The sequence below is a fragment of the Ips typographus genome, linkage group LG10 (assembly GCF_016097725.1).
Source record: "Ips typographus isolate SLU linkage group LG10, UJ_Ityp_2.0, whole genome shotgun sequence".
NCBI classification, from domain to species: Eukaryota; Metazoa; Arthropoda; class Insecta; order Coleoptera; family Curculionidae; genus Ips; species Ips typographus.
Genome location: NC_138431.1, coordinates 3,671,960 through 3,688,153, shown reverse-complemented (window position 1 = coordinate 3,688,153; position 16,194 = coordinate 3,671,960). Strand labels below are relative to the sequence as shown.

The 16,194-nt window shown below is 35.8% G+C and overlaps 1 protein-coding gene and 1 long non-coding RNA gene across 11 annotated transcripts in view; one reads left to right on the top strand and one right to left on the bottom strand.

Annotated features, from left to right (window-relative positions):
- Positions 1 to 16,194, bottom strand: part of Pfk (ATP-dependent 6-phosphofructokinase) — a 53,710-nt gene that overhangs the window by 4,769 nt on the left and 32,747 nt on the right. For 6 of the 10 annotated variants that reach the window (XM_081988729.1, XM_081988727.1, XM_081988732.1 and 3 more), the window contains 3 exons: positions 13,407 to 13,651; positions 11,126 to 11,348; positions 3,497 to 3,585 (listed from right to left, as the gene is read on the bottom strand). In XM_081988729.1, the coding sequence (XP_081844855.1) occupies positions 3,497 to 3,585; positions 11,126 to 11,348; positions 13,407 to 13,651 (557 nt within the window). Of the gene's footprint in view, positions 1 to 3,496; positions 3,586 to 3,733; positions 8,009 to 11,125; positions 11,349 to 13,406; positions 13,652 to 16,194 lie in introns of those variants that run through there. The other 4 variants (XM_081988737.1, XM_081988736.1, XM_081988733.1 and 1 more) reach the window with 1 other exon arrangement.
- LOC145735038 (uncharacterized) lies at positions 1,638 to 2,249 on the top strand. Its single transcript, XR_014179575.1, has 2 exons — positions 1,638 to 1,769; positions 2,132 to 2,249. It is a non-coding gene; the product is annotated as an uncharacterized LOC145735038 (long non-coding RNA).

Below are 16,194 nucleotides of genomic sequence, written 5' to 3'. Positions count from 1 at the left end.
GCTAACTTGGTTACTTTGACAGCTAGACGATTCGTTCAAACGTCAAAATATAGCCCGTAATTTTAGCTTTCTTTTATGTGAATACAATTTTCTTTCAAAAATTACAAATAACCGAGATATTTGACATGAAACACAACAGTGTAACTGTACTAGAAATATTGAAAGTGTCACAATTTGACAGCTCCTAACTTGGTTCCCATGACAGTTAGGAGGTTCGTTCGAACGTCAAAATGTAAGCCGCCATTTTGGCTTTAAATTAATTAAACACAATTTTCTTTCAAAAATTACAAATAACCGAGATATTTGATCGGAAATAGAGCAGTGCAAGTGAACAAGCTTTTTAAGGATCAGTCACAATTTGACAGCTCCTAACTTGGTTCCTATGACAGTTAGGAGGTTCGTTCGAACGTCAAAATGTAAGCCGCCATTTTGGCTTTAAATTAATTAAACACAATTTTCTTTCAAAAATTACAAATAACCGAGATATTTGATCGGAAATAGAGCAGTGCAAGTGAACAAGCTTTTTAAGGATCAGTCACAATTTGACAGCTCCTAACTTGGTTCCTATGACAGTTAGGAGGTTCGTTCGAACGTCAAAATGTAAGCCGCCATTTTGGCTTTAAATTAATTAAACACAATTTTCTTTCAAAAATTACAAATAACCGAGATATTTGATCGGAAATAGAGCAGTGCAAGTGAACAAGCTTTTTAAGGATCAGTCACAATTTGACAGCTCCTAACTTGGTTCCTATGACAGTTAGGAGGTTCGTTCGAACGTCAAAATGTAAGCCGCCATTTTGGCTTTAAATTAATTAAACACAATTTTCTTTCAAAAATTACAAATAACCGAGATATTTGATCGGAAATAGAGCAGTGCAAGTGAACAAGCTTTTTAAGGATCAGTCACAATTTGACAGCTCCTAACTTGGTTCCTATGACAGTTAGGAGGTTCGTTCGAACGTCAAAATGTAAGCCGCCATTTTGGCTTTAAATTAATTAAACACAATTTTCTTTCAAAAATTACAAATAACCGAGATATTTGATCGGAAATAGAGCAGTGCAAGTGAACAAGCTTTTTAAGGATCAGTCACAATTTGACAGCTCCTAACTTGGTTCGTGTGACAGTTAGGAGGTTCGTTCAAACGTCAAAATGTAGCCTAGAACTTCTACTTCTACCCCCTAAACTGGCAACCCTGTAAGGTGCAACGTTGTCACTGAAAACTGCTCATAAACGTGCTAGCATAGTTGCATACCAAATTGTACACTACCACAAGTCATAGACGCATTGTTTACGGTTGTCTGTCAATTTTTGACATATGACAGCTGTCAGCCGATTAGCTAAAGACTAATTTTCACTGCAAGTACCCTATTTATTGGCTCACCCTGTAGGTATAGGAAAAAGTAATGAAACTATCAAATTCTAATAACATTTTTTAAAATTCCTATATAGCAACGAAGTCTATAACGTGTTTAGTGTCTAATATTGATGAATAAGTAAATTAGAGAATATATCAAACCTGCTAGAGGAGTAATCATGTTACAAGATACATAAGCATTGCTAAATCTAGTGAAATTTGCCTCAAATAATGACTGAAGAAGTGTCAGAAACAAAATATCACTTTTTAGTTATGATGAATGTTTGATTTGTGACCACCCTGTATACAAATGGGTAATTCCGCGTTGTTAGCAAGATAAAACAAACCTTTGTTTACCAACAGCTTAAAGGTTGACACTACATACAGGGTGTATGAAATAAGAGAGTTATTTAGGTTTGAAAGGAAGAAGAAAAATGTTGCAAAATTATTTAGGTTAAGTTTGGCTCCCTCTGGTGGCAAAACTGTTTAACTCACAAACCAAAGTTGCCATATCGTTGGAAAGCCCATTTCATCAGCTATCCATAGACGTATAAAAGTCTATACAGGATGTATCAAATAAGGGAGTAATTTAGGATTAAATGGAAGAGTGTACTCAAAATTATCAACATTATTTAAGCCAACTTGGACGCTCTCAAACGGCTAAACGGTTCAACCAACAAACCAATGTTGCCATATCGTTGGAAAGCCCATTTAATTAGCTATCCATAGAAGTATAAAAGTGTATACAGAGTGTATCAAATAAGGGAGTAATTTAGGATTAAATGGAAGAGTGTTTCCAAAATGTAGCAAAATTATTTAGGTTAATTTTGACTCCCTCTAGCGGCCAAACCAATCAACCAACAAACCAATGTTGCCATATCGTTGGAAAGCCCATTTAATTAGCTATCCATAGACGTATAAAAGTCTATACAGGGTGAATCAATTAAGGGAGTAATTTAGGATTAAATGGAAGAGTGTACTCAAAATTATCAACATTATTTAAGCCAACTTGGACGCCCTCAAACGGCTAAACGGTTCAACCAACAAACCAATGTTGCCATATCGTTGGAAAGCCCTTTTAATTAGCTATCCATAGACGTATAAAAGTCTATACAGGGTGAATCAATTAAGGGAGTAATTTAGGATTAAATGGAAGAGTGTACTCAAAATTATCAACATTATTTAAGCCAACTTGGACGCTCTCAAACGGCTAAACGGTTCAACCAACAAACCAATGTTGCCATATCGTTGGAAAGCCCATTTAATTAGCTATCCATAGACGTATAAAAGTCTATACAGGGTGAATCAATTAAGGGAGTAATTTAGGATTAAATGGAAGAGTGTACTCAAAATTATCAACATTATTTAAGTCAACTTGGACGCTCTCAAACGGCTAAACGGTTCAACCAATGTTGCCATATCGTTGGAAAGCCCTTTTAATTAGCTATCCATAGACGTATAAAAGTCTATACAGGATGTCTCAAATAAGGGAGTTATTTTGTTTTAAATGGGAACAACTTTGACGTCGTCTAAGTGCACAAAAGAGAAAATTTAACTAACTGTCACAGCTGTCAAACGTCAGAGCAATTGCTTATTTCACAAATTTTGACAACCGTCAAGACAATAATTGTAAAAATTGATATGTTTACTGGTTTTGAAAGCTGGCAAACGGGAAAACATTAAAAAAAAAAAAACCACGAAACGCTAATCTGATTAATTTTGACAGCTGTCAATCAACAAAGTAACTGAAAAAGTTGCTAGTTCAACCAACCAACTAGAATCAAAAGAAAATTGAAAATTTTACCAAATGTGACATCTGTCAAATGTCAAAACAAATTGGAACAAGAAAAAATGCTAATTGTGTGACAGTGACAGTTGAGTGAATTACGGTCCTGTCTGTCAACTGTCGTTAATGAAATTTTGACGGAATATTGCCAATAAGTGACAAGCCATGCTTCTCTGTTCGTAAAAGTGACTATTCCTACTGCGGGTTCAATTTTTTCAGTGTAATAGAGGGAGAGAGAGTATGTATGTAAGTTAAGTCGTATTTCCTACGGGTTTAAGCTTAAGTTTAAAGCAAAAAAACCAAGCTTAAATCACTGATTCTTGCACATTACGATCCTCGATCGTCATATACATGCCTTCTTCCTCGTAAGTGGAGTCGTGTTTGGCCAAAACGCGCAGAAGCGGTCGCAGTTTCAGCCACCATTGCTCCTTCGGGATCCTGTGCCTGGAAAAACCGATCAGTTGCGTTAGAAAACGGTGAAATTGATAGATTTTCAACAAACTCGCTTCGTACTTACCTTGAGCAGAGTTAAGCGAAAGTGCGTAGCGTTAAGCGACAGTTAGCGGTGTGTGACAAACAGAGAAGAAAAACCTTAAACTTAAACAATTTTACTCGAATAATAATTTATTAAGCAGTACAAATACACGCAGAATAGATCATTTTAAATGATTTACGCACTGAAAATATACAGGGTGTGTCAGAAAAGCCTAAAACGGAGAAATCAGATGCTTTTCAGTTCAGCTCACTATAACCTCGCTTTTGACGTTTGACAACTTTGTGCGTGACAGAAATGTCAACTTTGACCTTGAAACTCGCACACACCCGGTATATGTGATAATTTTGGATTTTAGTGATGTTTGGAGTCGGTCTTTCCAGATGACCAGACATTGTACAGGGTGGTTCATTTTATTTCAGTCTGAACTGAGTAAACTGCCAGTTTTGTGGTTGAATTAATAAAAGTGGACCACCCTGTACACAATACTGAGCGATAAATTCCCTATTTTCGTTACTAATATAAATTAAATGTAATTCTTAACTATTATATAATCGTGGTTTTGGGTTTGTACGTTTTGTAACAAATGTATGGTAAAAGTCAAAGTACACTAGGATGACGTCACAATACTGCGTAGAAACGTATGAAGCTGAAACTTTTACTTTGATTTTCACCTTGTTAAGTTTTTCCGCAATATACGGCACATATTAATTAATATTATATACAGAGTGCTAACCGGAAAAAGTTTTGGTTATTTTCTACACCCTGTATCTGTGAAATGTCACGTTCGAATTAAATCCGCACAAACGGCTCTAAAATAATGAGTTTTTCGCGGTCCTTAAAACTCAAAAAATAACCGAGATTTTCAAAATTTTGATGCAATTTCAAAAAAATTCGAATACCTCGAAAACGGTTAGAGTTAGTCCCAAATTCAGTTGTTTTTAGAACACCCTGTATATGTTTAATTGTTCTGTGGTTAGTATGAGGTGAAAAAGCAGTTCAAGACGAACATTTTGAGCTTTTTACAGGCGCAGAAACTCGAAAAATGGCGGAGATATAAAATTTTCAAAATTCTGATGCAATTTCAAAAAAATTCGAATATCTCGAAAACGGTTAGAGTTACGAAAATTTTGCAAGAGAGCAAAAATGCTTAGAATAATTTTCTGCACCCAAGGGACTAAGTTTACACTCACTCAGAACCGAGTAAACGCGGTCACAATTGGCAGAGTGTTAGTTTCAAATTCAGTTGTTTTTAGAACACCCTGTATATGTTTAATCGTGCTGTGGTTAGCATGAGGTGAAAGAGCAGTTTAGAACGAACATTTTGAGCTTTTTGTGGTCGCTGAAACCCCAAAAATGGCGGAGATACACAATTTTCAAAATTTTGATGCAATTTCAAAAAAAATTCGAATATCTCGAAAACGGTTAGAGTTACGAAAATTTTGCAAGAGAGCAAAAATGTTCAGAATGACTTTCTGCACCCAGTGGACTCAGTTTACACTCACTCAGAACCGAGTAAACGCGGTCACAATTGACAAAGCGTTAGTCTCAATCTCAAATTTTGTTTTTTTTTTTTTTTTGATCACCCTGTATATGTTCAATCATGTTGCAGTTAGCATAAAGTGAAAAAGCAGTTCAAGACGAACATTTTAAGCTTTTTACGGTCGCTGAAACCCCAAAAATGGCGGAGATATAAAATTTTCAAAATTTTGATGCAATTTCAAAAAAATTCGAATATCTCGAAAACGGTTAGAGTTACGAAAATTTTGCAAGAGAGCAAAAATGTTCAGAACGACTTTCTGCACCCAGTGGACTAAGTTTACATTCACTCAGAACCGAGTAAACGCGGTCACAATTGACAAAGCGTTAGTCTCAATCTCAAATTTTGTTTTTTTTTTGAACACCCTGTATATGTTCAATCATGTTGCAGTTAGCATAAAGTAAAAAAGCAGTTCAAGACGAATATTTCAAGCTTTTTACAGGTGCGGAAACCCGAAAAATGGCGGAGATATAACATTTTCAAAATTTTGATGCGATTTCAAAAAAAATTCGAATATCTCGCAAACGGTTAGAGTTACGAAAATTTTGCAAGAGAGCAAAAATGTTCAGAATGACTTTCTGCACCTAACGGACTAAGTTTACACTCACTCAGAACCGAGTAAACGCGGTCACAATTGGCAAAGCGTTAGTCTCAAATTCATTTGTTTTTAGAACACCCTGTATATGTTTAATCGTGCTGTGGTTAGCATGAGGTGAAAAAGCAGTTCAAGACAAACATTTTAAGCTTTTTAGGGTCGCTGAAACCCCAAAAATGGCGGAGATACACAATTTTCAAAACTCTGATGCAATTTCAAAAAAAATTCGAATATCTCGCAAACGGTTAGAGTTACGAAAATTTTGCAAGAGACAAAAAATGTTCAAAATGTCTTTCTGCACCCAGTGGACTCAGTTTACACTCACTCAGAACCGAGTAAACGCGGTCACAATTGACTAAGCGTTAGTCTCAATCTCAAATTTTGTTTTTTTTTTTTTTTTGATCACCCTGTATATGTTCAATCATGTTGCAGTTAGCATAAAGTGAAAAAGCAGTTCAAGACGAACATTTTAAGCTTTTTACGGTCGCTGAAACCCCAAAAATGGCGGAGATATAAAATTTTCAAAATTTTGATGCAATTTCAAAAAAATTCGAATATCTCGAAAACGGTTAGAGTTACGAAAATTTTGCAAGAGAGCAAAAATGTTCAGAACGACTTTCTGCACCCAGTGGACTAAGTTTACATTCACTCAGAACCGAGTAAACGCGGTCACAATTGACTAAGCGTTAGTCTCAATCTCAAATTTTGTTTTTTTTTTTTTTGATCACCCTGTATATGTTCAATCATGTTGCAGTTAGCATAAAGTAAAAAAGCAGTTCAAGACGAATATTTCAAGCTTTTTACAGGTGCGGAAACCCGAAAAATGGCGGAGATATAACATTTTCAAAATTTTGATGCGATTTTAAAAAAATTCGAATATCTCGAAAACGGTTAGAGTTACGAAAATTTTGCAAGAGAGCAAAAATGTTCAGAACGACTTTCTGCACCCAGTGGACTAAGTTTACATTCACTCAGAACCGAGTAAACGCGGTCACAATTGACAAAGCGTTAGTCTCAATCTCAATTTTTTTTTTTTTTTTTGAACACACTGTATATGTTCAATCATGTTGCAGTTAGCATAAAGTAAAAAAGCAGTTCAAGACGAATATTTCAAGCTTTTTACAGGTGCGGAAACCCGAAAAATGGCGGAGATATAACATTTTCAAAATTTTGATGCGATTTTAAAAAAATTCGAATATCTCGAAAACGGTTAGAGTTACGAAAATTTAGCAGGAGAGCAAAAATGTTCAGAATGACTTTCTGCACACAATGGACTAAATTTACATTCACTCAGAACCGAGTAAAACGTCACAACTGACAAAGCGTTAGTCTCAAATTTAGTTGTTTTTAGAACACCCTGTATATGTTTAATCGTGCGGAGGTTAGCATGAAGTGAAAAAGCAGTTCAAGACGAACATTTTAAGCTTTTTATGGTCGCTGAAACCTGAAAAATGGCGGATATATAAAATTTTCAAAATTTTGATGCAATTTCAAAAAAATTTGAATATCTCGAAAACGGTTAGAGTTACGAAAATTTTGCAAGAGAGCAAAAATGCTTAGAATAATTTTCTGCACCCAGTGGACTAAGTTTACACTCACTCAGGCACAAGGCAATTCAGAGATACAGGGTGATGAAAATAGCTAAACATATTGTTTTGGTCAAAAATTCATTAGACAAAGTAGTCTAAAGTTGGCTTTGAATGGCATAATTGATTCCAAATCTTCTTGAGACACCCTGTACAACGTATAGTGATTTGACAGTGCAAAAGTAAGAAGAAAAATATTAAAGAAAGTTTAGAAGCTTTATAAAGTCGAATAAAGCAATTAATCAAAACAAGGAAGTTCCTGAGTGAATGAATTCAGATCTGGCAACATTGCCTCAAAGTTTTACCAGCCTACTAGACTGTTCATTAGGTTTTTTTTGTCTTTGTCTCGCGCACGCAATTGAGCATGTCAGTCGCAACTTGAAATAGAAGAAAACTGTACCTGGATGGCTGAGAAACAATTGCGGCGCAAACGCACAAACCCAAAACCAAAAAAGCGCATTAAACAATTTTCCTAATTTAAAAAACAGAGTGTTCTACGTGGTTTTTGTTTTTTTTTTTAGATGGTGACGTCGACCAGTCGATCCTCTATCGACATGTACATTCCCTCCTCCTCGTACGTTGAGTCGTGTTTGGCTAGAATACGTAGAAGAGGCCTTAGTTTCAGCCACCATTGCTCTTTCGGTATACGCTGACTGCAATAATACCATAAACATCGCATTTGTTTCGCTTTTTTTTGATTATTTCTACAAATTTATTAAGGCGGCCTGGAACATTTGTGTACAAAAAAACGACTTTTGCTAACCAAATAGTCAGAGTGAAGTTTTGCTTAAGAAAGCTGCCTAAATTGCCTTCCAGCTAAAAAAGTGTAGTGATTCTAGAGCATTATTCGCATAAATAATGGAAAAAAAGACTTTTTCGTTACCCAAACACCTTAAAAAGTAAAAAAAAGTCATAAATATTGCATTTTTTTCTTTCAAAAAGTCCAAGAAACCTCAAAAATAGCGAAAGATAAAAACAATCACAGGGGAAAGAGAAAGCATACTAAATTAAGAGAGAGATCACGATAGTGATAGAGAAATAAGAGACAACATTAATTAATTACTTGAAATAATAAGTAAAAATAATGTCTAACCTAACCTAACTGAATCAAGTACTGAAGTACTTGATCACAGACAGTTTTCGGCCTGTCACTCCCTTAAATGGCCTTTTAGAGCAAAAATGCTCTAAAGTAATCTTGTAGAGCATAAAATTCTCTACAACTCTCTAATTTACAATTTTGCTGTCACTCCTCAAATAACAGAGCTATGCTCTGTTGAGCTTACTCTTTGGAGTCACTGACATTTTTCGGCCTGTAACTCCCTTTTAAGACAAAAATGCTCTAAAACTCAAACATTTCCTACAACTTCCTATTATACAATTTTGCTGTCATTTCTCAAATAACGGAGCCACGCCCTGATAGATTCTCTTGATTATTTAAAAAATTTCAAAATTTCAATTAAGATACACACAATTTTCAAATTTCAATTCTGAAAAATAGTTTAAAATCAAAATAAAGTCAAAATGACAGCAATTTGACGCAAATCGATTTTAGATTACTTTGAAAAGGATTTCTAAAAATAACAAACTTTTAGAATTTTCAAGGAATTTTTACAATCAAATGAAACAGCCAAAATATGTGACATAAACTTTCAAAATTCCAAAAAAAAACAATTTTCATCAAAACACTACCTGGACTTTTAAAAATCGAAGAGAACCGTCAAAATGACAGCTTGTTCGCAGAAGGAAAATTTCCACAATGAAAGTCTAGTAACCTACTTTACCGACCACCAAAAATTCAACGCGCTAACTTGACATTTGAAATTTTGACAGCTTGTCAAAGTTATGTCACCTAAAAAAAAATCTGTTACATTCGACGCCCTCTAGTGGTCAAGGTTTCAGTGGGGAAATTCGAGAAAAATTTCCACAATGAAAGTCTAGCAACCTACTTTACCGACCCCCAAAAATTCAACGCGCTAAATTGACATTTTGAAATTTTGACAGCTTGTCAAAGTTATGTCATCTGAAACAAAAATCTGTTACATTCGACGCCCTCTAGTGGTCAAATTCTCAGTGGGGAAATTTTAGAAAAATTTTACAACAAAAGTCTAGCGACCTACTTTACCCACCCCCAAAAATTCAACGCGCTAAATTGACATTTGAAATTTTGACAGCTTGTCAAAGTTATGTCACCTAAAAAAAAATCTGTTACATTCGACGCCCTCTAGTGGTCAAAGTTTCAGTGGGAAAATTTTAGAAAAATTTTACAATAAAAGTCTAGCGACCTACTTTACCCACCCCCAAAAATTCAACGCGCTAAATTGACATTTGAAATTTTGACAGCTTGTCAAAGTTATGTCATCTGAAACAAAAATCTGTTACATTCGACGCCCTCTAGTGGTCAAATTCTCAGTGGGGAAATTTTAGAAAAATTTTACAACAAAAGTCTAGCGACCTACTTTACCGACCCACAAAAATTCAACGCGCTAAATTGACATTTGAAATTTTGACAGCTTGTCAAAGTTATGTCATCTGAAACAAAAATCTGTTACATTCGACGCCCTCTAGTGGTCAAATTCTCAGTGGGGAAATTTTAGAAAAATTTTACAACAAAAGTCTAGCGACCTACTTTACCGACCCACAAAAATTCAACGCGCTAAATTGACATTTTGAAATTTTGACAGCTTGTCAAAGTTATGTCATCTGAAACAAAAATCTGTTACATTCGACGCCCTCTAGTGGTCAAAGTTTCAGTGGGAAAATTTTAGAAAAATTTTACAATAAAAGTCTAGCGACCTACTTTACCGACCCACAAAAATTCAACGCGCTAAATTGACATTTTGAAATTTTGACAGCTTGTCAAAGTTATGTCACCTAAAAAAAAATCTGTTACATTCGACGCCCTCTAGTGGTCAAAGTTTCAGTGGGGAAATTCGAGAAAAATTTTACAATAAAAGTCTAGCGACCTACTTTACCGACCCACAAAAATTCAACGCGCTAAATTGACATTTTGAAATTTTGACAGCTTGTCAAAGTTATGTCATCTGAAACAAAAATCTGTTACATTCGACGCCCTCTAGTGGTCAAATTCTCAGTGGGGAAATTTTAGAAAAATTTTACAACAAAAGTCTAGCGACCTACTTTACCGACCCCCAAAAATTCAACGCGCTAAATTGACATTTGAAATTTTGACAGCTTGTCAAAGTTATGTCATCTGAAACAAAAATCTGTTACATTCGACGCCCTCTAGTGGTCAAATTCTCAGTGGGGAAATTTTAGAAAAATTTTACAATAAAAGTCTAGCGACCTACTTTACCGACCCACAAAAATTCATCGTTTTAAATTGACATTTGAACTTTTGACAACCTTTTAGTGGAGTATTCTTAGTACGTTTTGTGTGTCTATTCTTTTGCTAGAAAATTACATATTTTCTGTGTATTGTCCAGCATATGTCACCTAACCTAACCTAAATAAATGCAAGTATTATCGGTACGCCCCCTTGTGGACATTTCCAGTAACTGAAAATATTTCTTGGGACACACTATATTTAATTACTTTGTATACACATTCGTTCCAGGCCACCTTACTAAACGTTTAAGCTTTAAATCAATTTGGTATAAACCAATAACGATTATACGTGTCCTACACCGTTTTTTCGCCACAAAAATAACAAAAAGTTATACACAGTGAGCAGCAAAAAAATAGCTGTGAAGCAAAACTCTGGCCTACACAGTGGACTAGAAACCAACACCGAGAAAACCAAAATCACTTACTCAAAGTTGGTTTGTTCCTTCAACGTTTGCAAACTGGTGCACTTGTACTGGCGTTTGACTATACCAAGCAAACAAGCTGTGTTCGGGTCGGTACAGTTGATTTTCCCTTCGTGGTCTGTGTTGTTCTTCAACTGACAAACCATCCAATCCACAGCTTTGGCCGCCATTTTCGTGCCTAAATTCCTGTCGAACGGAGAGGGGGAACCTCCTTGTTGCATGTGACCTGTAATAGTATGGTATTGGAATATCTCCCAAACTAGTAGAGGATAAAAAGGAGAAAAAACTGGATTTTTTGAGTGGTTTAACGTCACTGTAACCCAAAAAGTAGCTGAGATATTGACAGTCAAAGTATTGCAGCACTTATTAAAGAAAATGAAGTTTTTGGCACTTAAAACTGCTTTCTGGAATATCTCTCAAACTGGTAAAGATACGGAAAAAGTCGAAACAACAAAACTTGCGTAAAAAAGGTCAAAGAAACTGAATCCGGGCTTTGAACGGTCAATTTCCCACTGGAAGTGTATACAGAGTGACCCAACCTTACCACCTCCAGTTTTCGGGTCCACCCTGTACACCAGAAGCCACGGAAATTATAATGAAGCTTATCAGGAATAAAAGGAGAGAAAACTGGATTTTTTGAGTGGTTTAACGTCACTGTAACCCAAAAAGTAGCTGAGATATTGACAGTCAAAGTATTGCAGCACTTATTAAAGAAAATGAAGTTTTTGGCACTTAAAATTGCTTTCTGGAATATCTCTCAAACTAGTAAAGATACGGAAAAAGTCGAAACAACAAAACTTGCGTAAAAAAGGCAAAGAAACTAAATCCGGGCTTTGAACGGCCAATTTCCCACTGGAAGTGTATACAGAGTGACCCAACCTTACCACCACCACTTTTCCGGTCCACCCTGTACGCCAGAGGCCACGGAAATTATAATGAAGCTTATCAGGAGAAAAAAGAGAAAAAACTGGATTTTTTGAGTGGTTTAACGTCACTGTAACCCAAAAAGTAGCTGAGATATTGACAGTCGCAGCACTTATTAAAGGAAATTAAGTTTTTGGTTCTTAAAACTGTTTTTTTGGAATATCTCCCAAATTAGTAGAGATACGAAAACAGTGGAAACGATGAAACTTGCGTAAAAAAGGTCAAAGAAACTGAATCCGGGCTTTGAACGGTCAATTTCCCACTGGAAGTGTATACAGAGTGACCCAACCTTACCACCTCCACTTCTCGGGTCCACCCTGTACACCAGAGGCCACGGAAATTATAATGAAGCTTATCAGGAGAAAAAGGAGAAAAACCTGAATTTTTTTAGTGGTTTAACGTCACTGTAACCCAAAAAGTAGCTGAGATATTGACAGTCGCAGCACTTATTAAAGGAAATTAAGTTTTTGGTTCATAAAACTGTTTTTTTGGAATATCTCCCAAATTAGTAGAGATACGAAAACAGTGGAACTGATGAAACTTGCGTAAAAAAGGTTAAAGAAACTGAATCCGGGCTTTGAACGGCCAATTTCCCACTGGAAGTGTATACAGAGTGGCTCAACCTTACCACCTCCACTTCTCGGGTCCACCCTGTACACCAGAGGCCACGGAAATTATAATGAAGCTTATCAGGAGAAAAAAGAGAAAAAACTGGATTTTTTTAGTGGTTTAACGTCACTGTAACCCAAAAAGTAGCTGAGATATTGACAGTCGCAGCACTTATTAAAGGAAATTAAGTTTTTGGTTCATAAAACTGTTTTTTTGGAATATCTCCCAAATTAGTAGAGATACGAAAACAGTGGAAATGATGAAACTTGCGTAAAAAAGGTTAAAGAAACTGAATCCGGGCTTTGAACGGCCAATTTCCCACTGGAAGTGTATACAGAGTGACCCAACCTTACCACCTCCACTTTTCCGGTCCACCCTGTACGCCAGAGGCCACAGAAATTATAATGAAGCTTATCAGGAGAAAAAAGAGAAAAAACTGGATTTTTTGAGTGGTTTAACGTCACTGTAACCCAAAAAGTACCTGAGATATTGACAATCAAAGAATTGCAGCACTTATTAAAAAAAATGAAGTTTTTGGCACTTAAACTGCTTTCTGGAATATCTCTCAAACTAGTAAAGATACGGAAAAAGTCGAAACAACAAAACTTGCGTAAAAAAAGTCAAAGAAACTGAATCCGGGCTTTGAACGGCAAATTTCCCACTGGAACTGTATACAGAGTGGCTCAACTAAACCATCTTCCAATTGTTTGCCAATTGACATTTTGCCAACCTGTTAAAAGGAAATACGCACCTAAAACGTTCATTCTGGCACTGAACAGTCCTTTGCCCTCTTCCGAATAGAGCCGGTAAATGAATTCGGTGTTGTAATTGTCCGAAGCTTTCTCGTTGCGCAAAATTAGACCTCGTTGCACTCCTTCGGACATTTTCGTGGCCATGTGATAGACGTCTTGTTGCAGGTCTTTGATGGTGAATTTCTCTTCGTAGATGTAGGCGGCGTCCGCGCCACCGGCCAATCCGGACAAAGTGGCCAAATAACTGTCACAACAAGTCAAAAATTATCAGCAAGAAGACATGGTTTTAACATAATTTTAGAAAATTTTATAATGTGCCGTTCAGCTTACTTATACTGATTTACACTGTTTTCATGTATGTTTTGTAGCTTTATAGCTCTTTAAACAGTCATTTTTGACAGTTGTCGCGTTTGTGACAAATCAAGCCGCGTTCAAAATTGACAGCTACATGTCAAATCTGTCAAAATCCATCCAAAAATTACAATACAACAATAAAGTAACCCTGAAAGTTGATTGGCCCTATAGAATCATTTTATAGGTTTATGGTTGTGATTTTGACAGTTTTAAAGTATGGTGACTAGTTTGACATTGTCATTTCATCTGTCATTACCTTAATGACTGTCACAATTGTATTCGTAAAGCTATAAAGTGCCGTTCAGCTTACTTATACTCATTTACACTTACTTCATATCGAATTCTGCAAGAAAACTTTGCTAAGCCCTGATTTTTGCAACTTTAGAGCACAGTTTGACAGTTTTGACTTTAGTGACAGTTGTCACGTAATTGTAGAACACTATTTAGCTAGACGGTCACGTGACAATTGTCAAAATAACTGTCATAAATCTGAAAAACACTCTTCATATCGAATTCTGCAAGAAAACGTCTCTAAACCCTGATTTTTGCAACTTTAAAGCATCGTTTGACAGTTTTGACTTTAGTGACAGTTGTCATGTGATTGTTGAACACTATTTAGCTAGACGGTCACGTGGCAATTGTCATAATAACTGTCATAAATCTGAAAAACACTCTTCATATCGAATTCTGCAAGAAAACGTCTCTAAACCCTGATTTTTGCAACTTTAAAGCATCGTTTGACAGTTTTGACTTTAGTGACAGTTGTCATGTCATTGTTGAACACTATTTAGCTAGACGGTCACGTGGCAATTGTCATAATAACTGTCATAAATCTGAAAAACACTCTTCATATCGAATTCTGCAAGAAAACGTCTCTAAACCCTGATTTTTGCAACTTTAAAGCATCGTTTGACAGTTTTGACTTTAGTGACAGTTGTCATGTGATTGTTGAACACTATTTAGCTAGACGGTCACGTGACAATTGTCAAAATAACCGTCATAATTCTCAAAAACACTCTTCATATCAAATACTGCAAGAACATTTTTCTAAGCTCTGATTTTTGCAAATTTTGAGCACAGTTTGACAGTTTTGACGTTAGTGGCAGTTGTAGCGTGATTGTAGAACACTATTCACGTGACAATTGTCAAAAAAACTGTCATATATCTGAAAAACACTCTTCATATCGAATTCTGCAAGAAAACGTCTCTAAACCCTGATTTTTGCAACTTTAAAGCATCGTTTGACAGTTTTGACTTTAGTGACAGTTGTCATGTGATTGTTGAACACTATTTAGCTAGACGGTCCCGTGACAATTGTCAAAATAACCGTCATAATTCTCAAAAACACTCTTCATATCAAATACTGCAAGAACATTTTTCTAAGCTCTGATTTTTGCAAATTTTGAGCACAGTTTGACAGTTTTGACGTTAGTGGCAGTTGTAGCGTGATTGTAGAACACTATTCACGTGACAATTGTCAAAAAAACTGTCATAAATCTGAAAAACACTCTTCATATCGAATTCTGCAAGAAAACGTCTCTAAACCTTGATTTTTGCAACTTTAAAGCATCGTTTGACAGTTTTGACTTTAGTGACAGTTGTCATGTGATTGTTGAACACTATTTAGCTAGACGGTCACGTGGCAATTGTCATAATAACTGTCATAAATCTGAAAAACACTCTTCATATCGAATTCTGCAAGAAAACGTCTCTAAACCCTGATTTTTGCAACTTTAAAGCATCGTTTGACAGTTTTGACTTTAGTGACAGTTGTCATGTGATTGTTGAACACTATTTAGCTAGACGGTCACGTGACAATTGTCAAAATAACCGTCATAATTCTCAAAAACACTCTTCATATCAAATACTGCAAGAACATTTTTCTAAGCTCTGATTTTTGCAAATTTTGAGCACAGTTTGACAGTTTTGACGTTAGTGGCAGTTGTAGCGTGATTGTAGAACACTATTCACGTGACAATTGTCAAAAAAACTGTCATAAATCTCAAAAACACGTTTTATATCAAATACTGCAGGAAAACGTTTCTAAACCGTGAGTTTTGCAACTTTTGAGCATAGTTTGACAGTTTTGACATTAGTGACAGTTGTCACGTGGTTTTGACACCAGTGAGAAATATTACGTGGTTTTAGTGGATAATTTGGCTAGACAGTCACGTGACTACTGTCAAAATAACTGTCGTAAATCTCAGAAACACGTTTTATATCGAATACTGCAAGAAAACTTTTCTAAGCCCTCATTTTTGCAACTTTTGAGCAGTTTGAAAGTTTTGTCATTCGTGACAGTTGTCACGTGGTTCTAGAACACCATTTAACTAGACGATCACATGACAATTGTCAAAATAACTGTCATAAATCTGAGAAAATCGTCTTGTTTCGAAAACTGTGTTAAAATGTAATTCTTGCAACTCTTAGTGA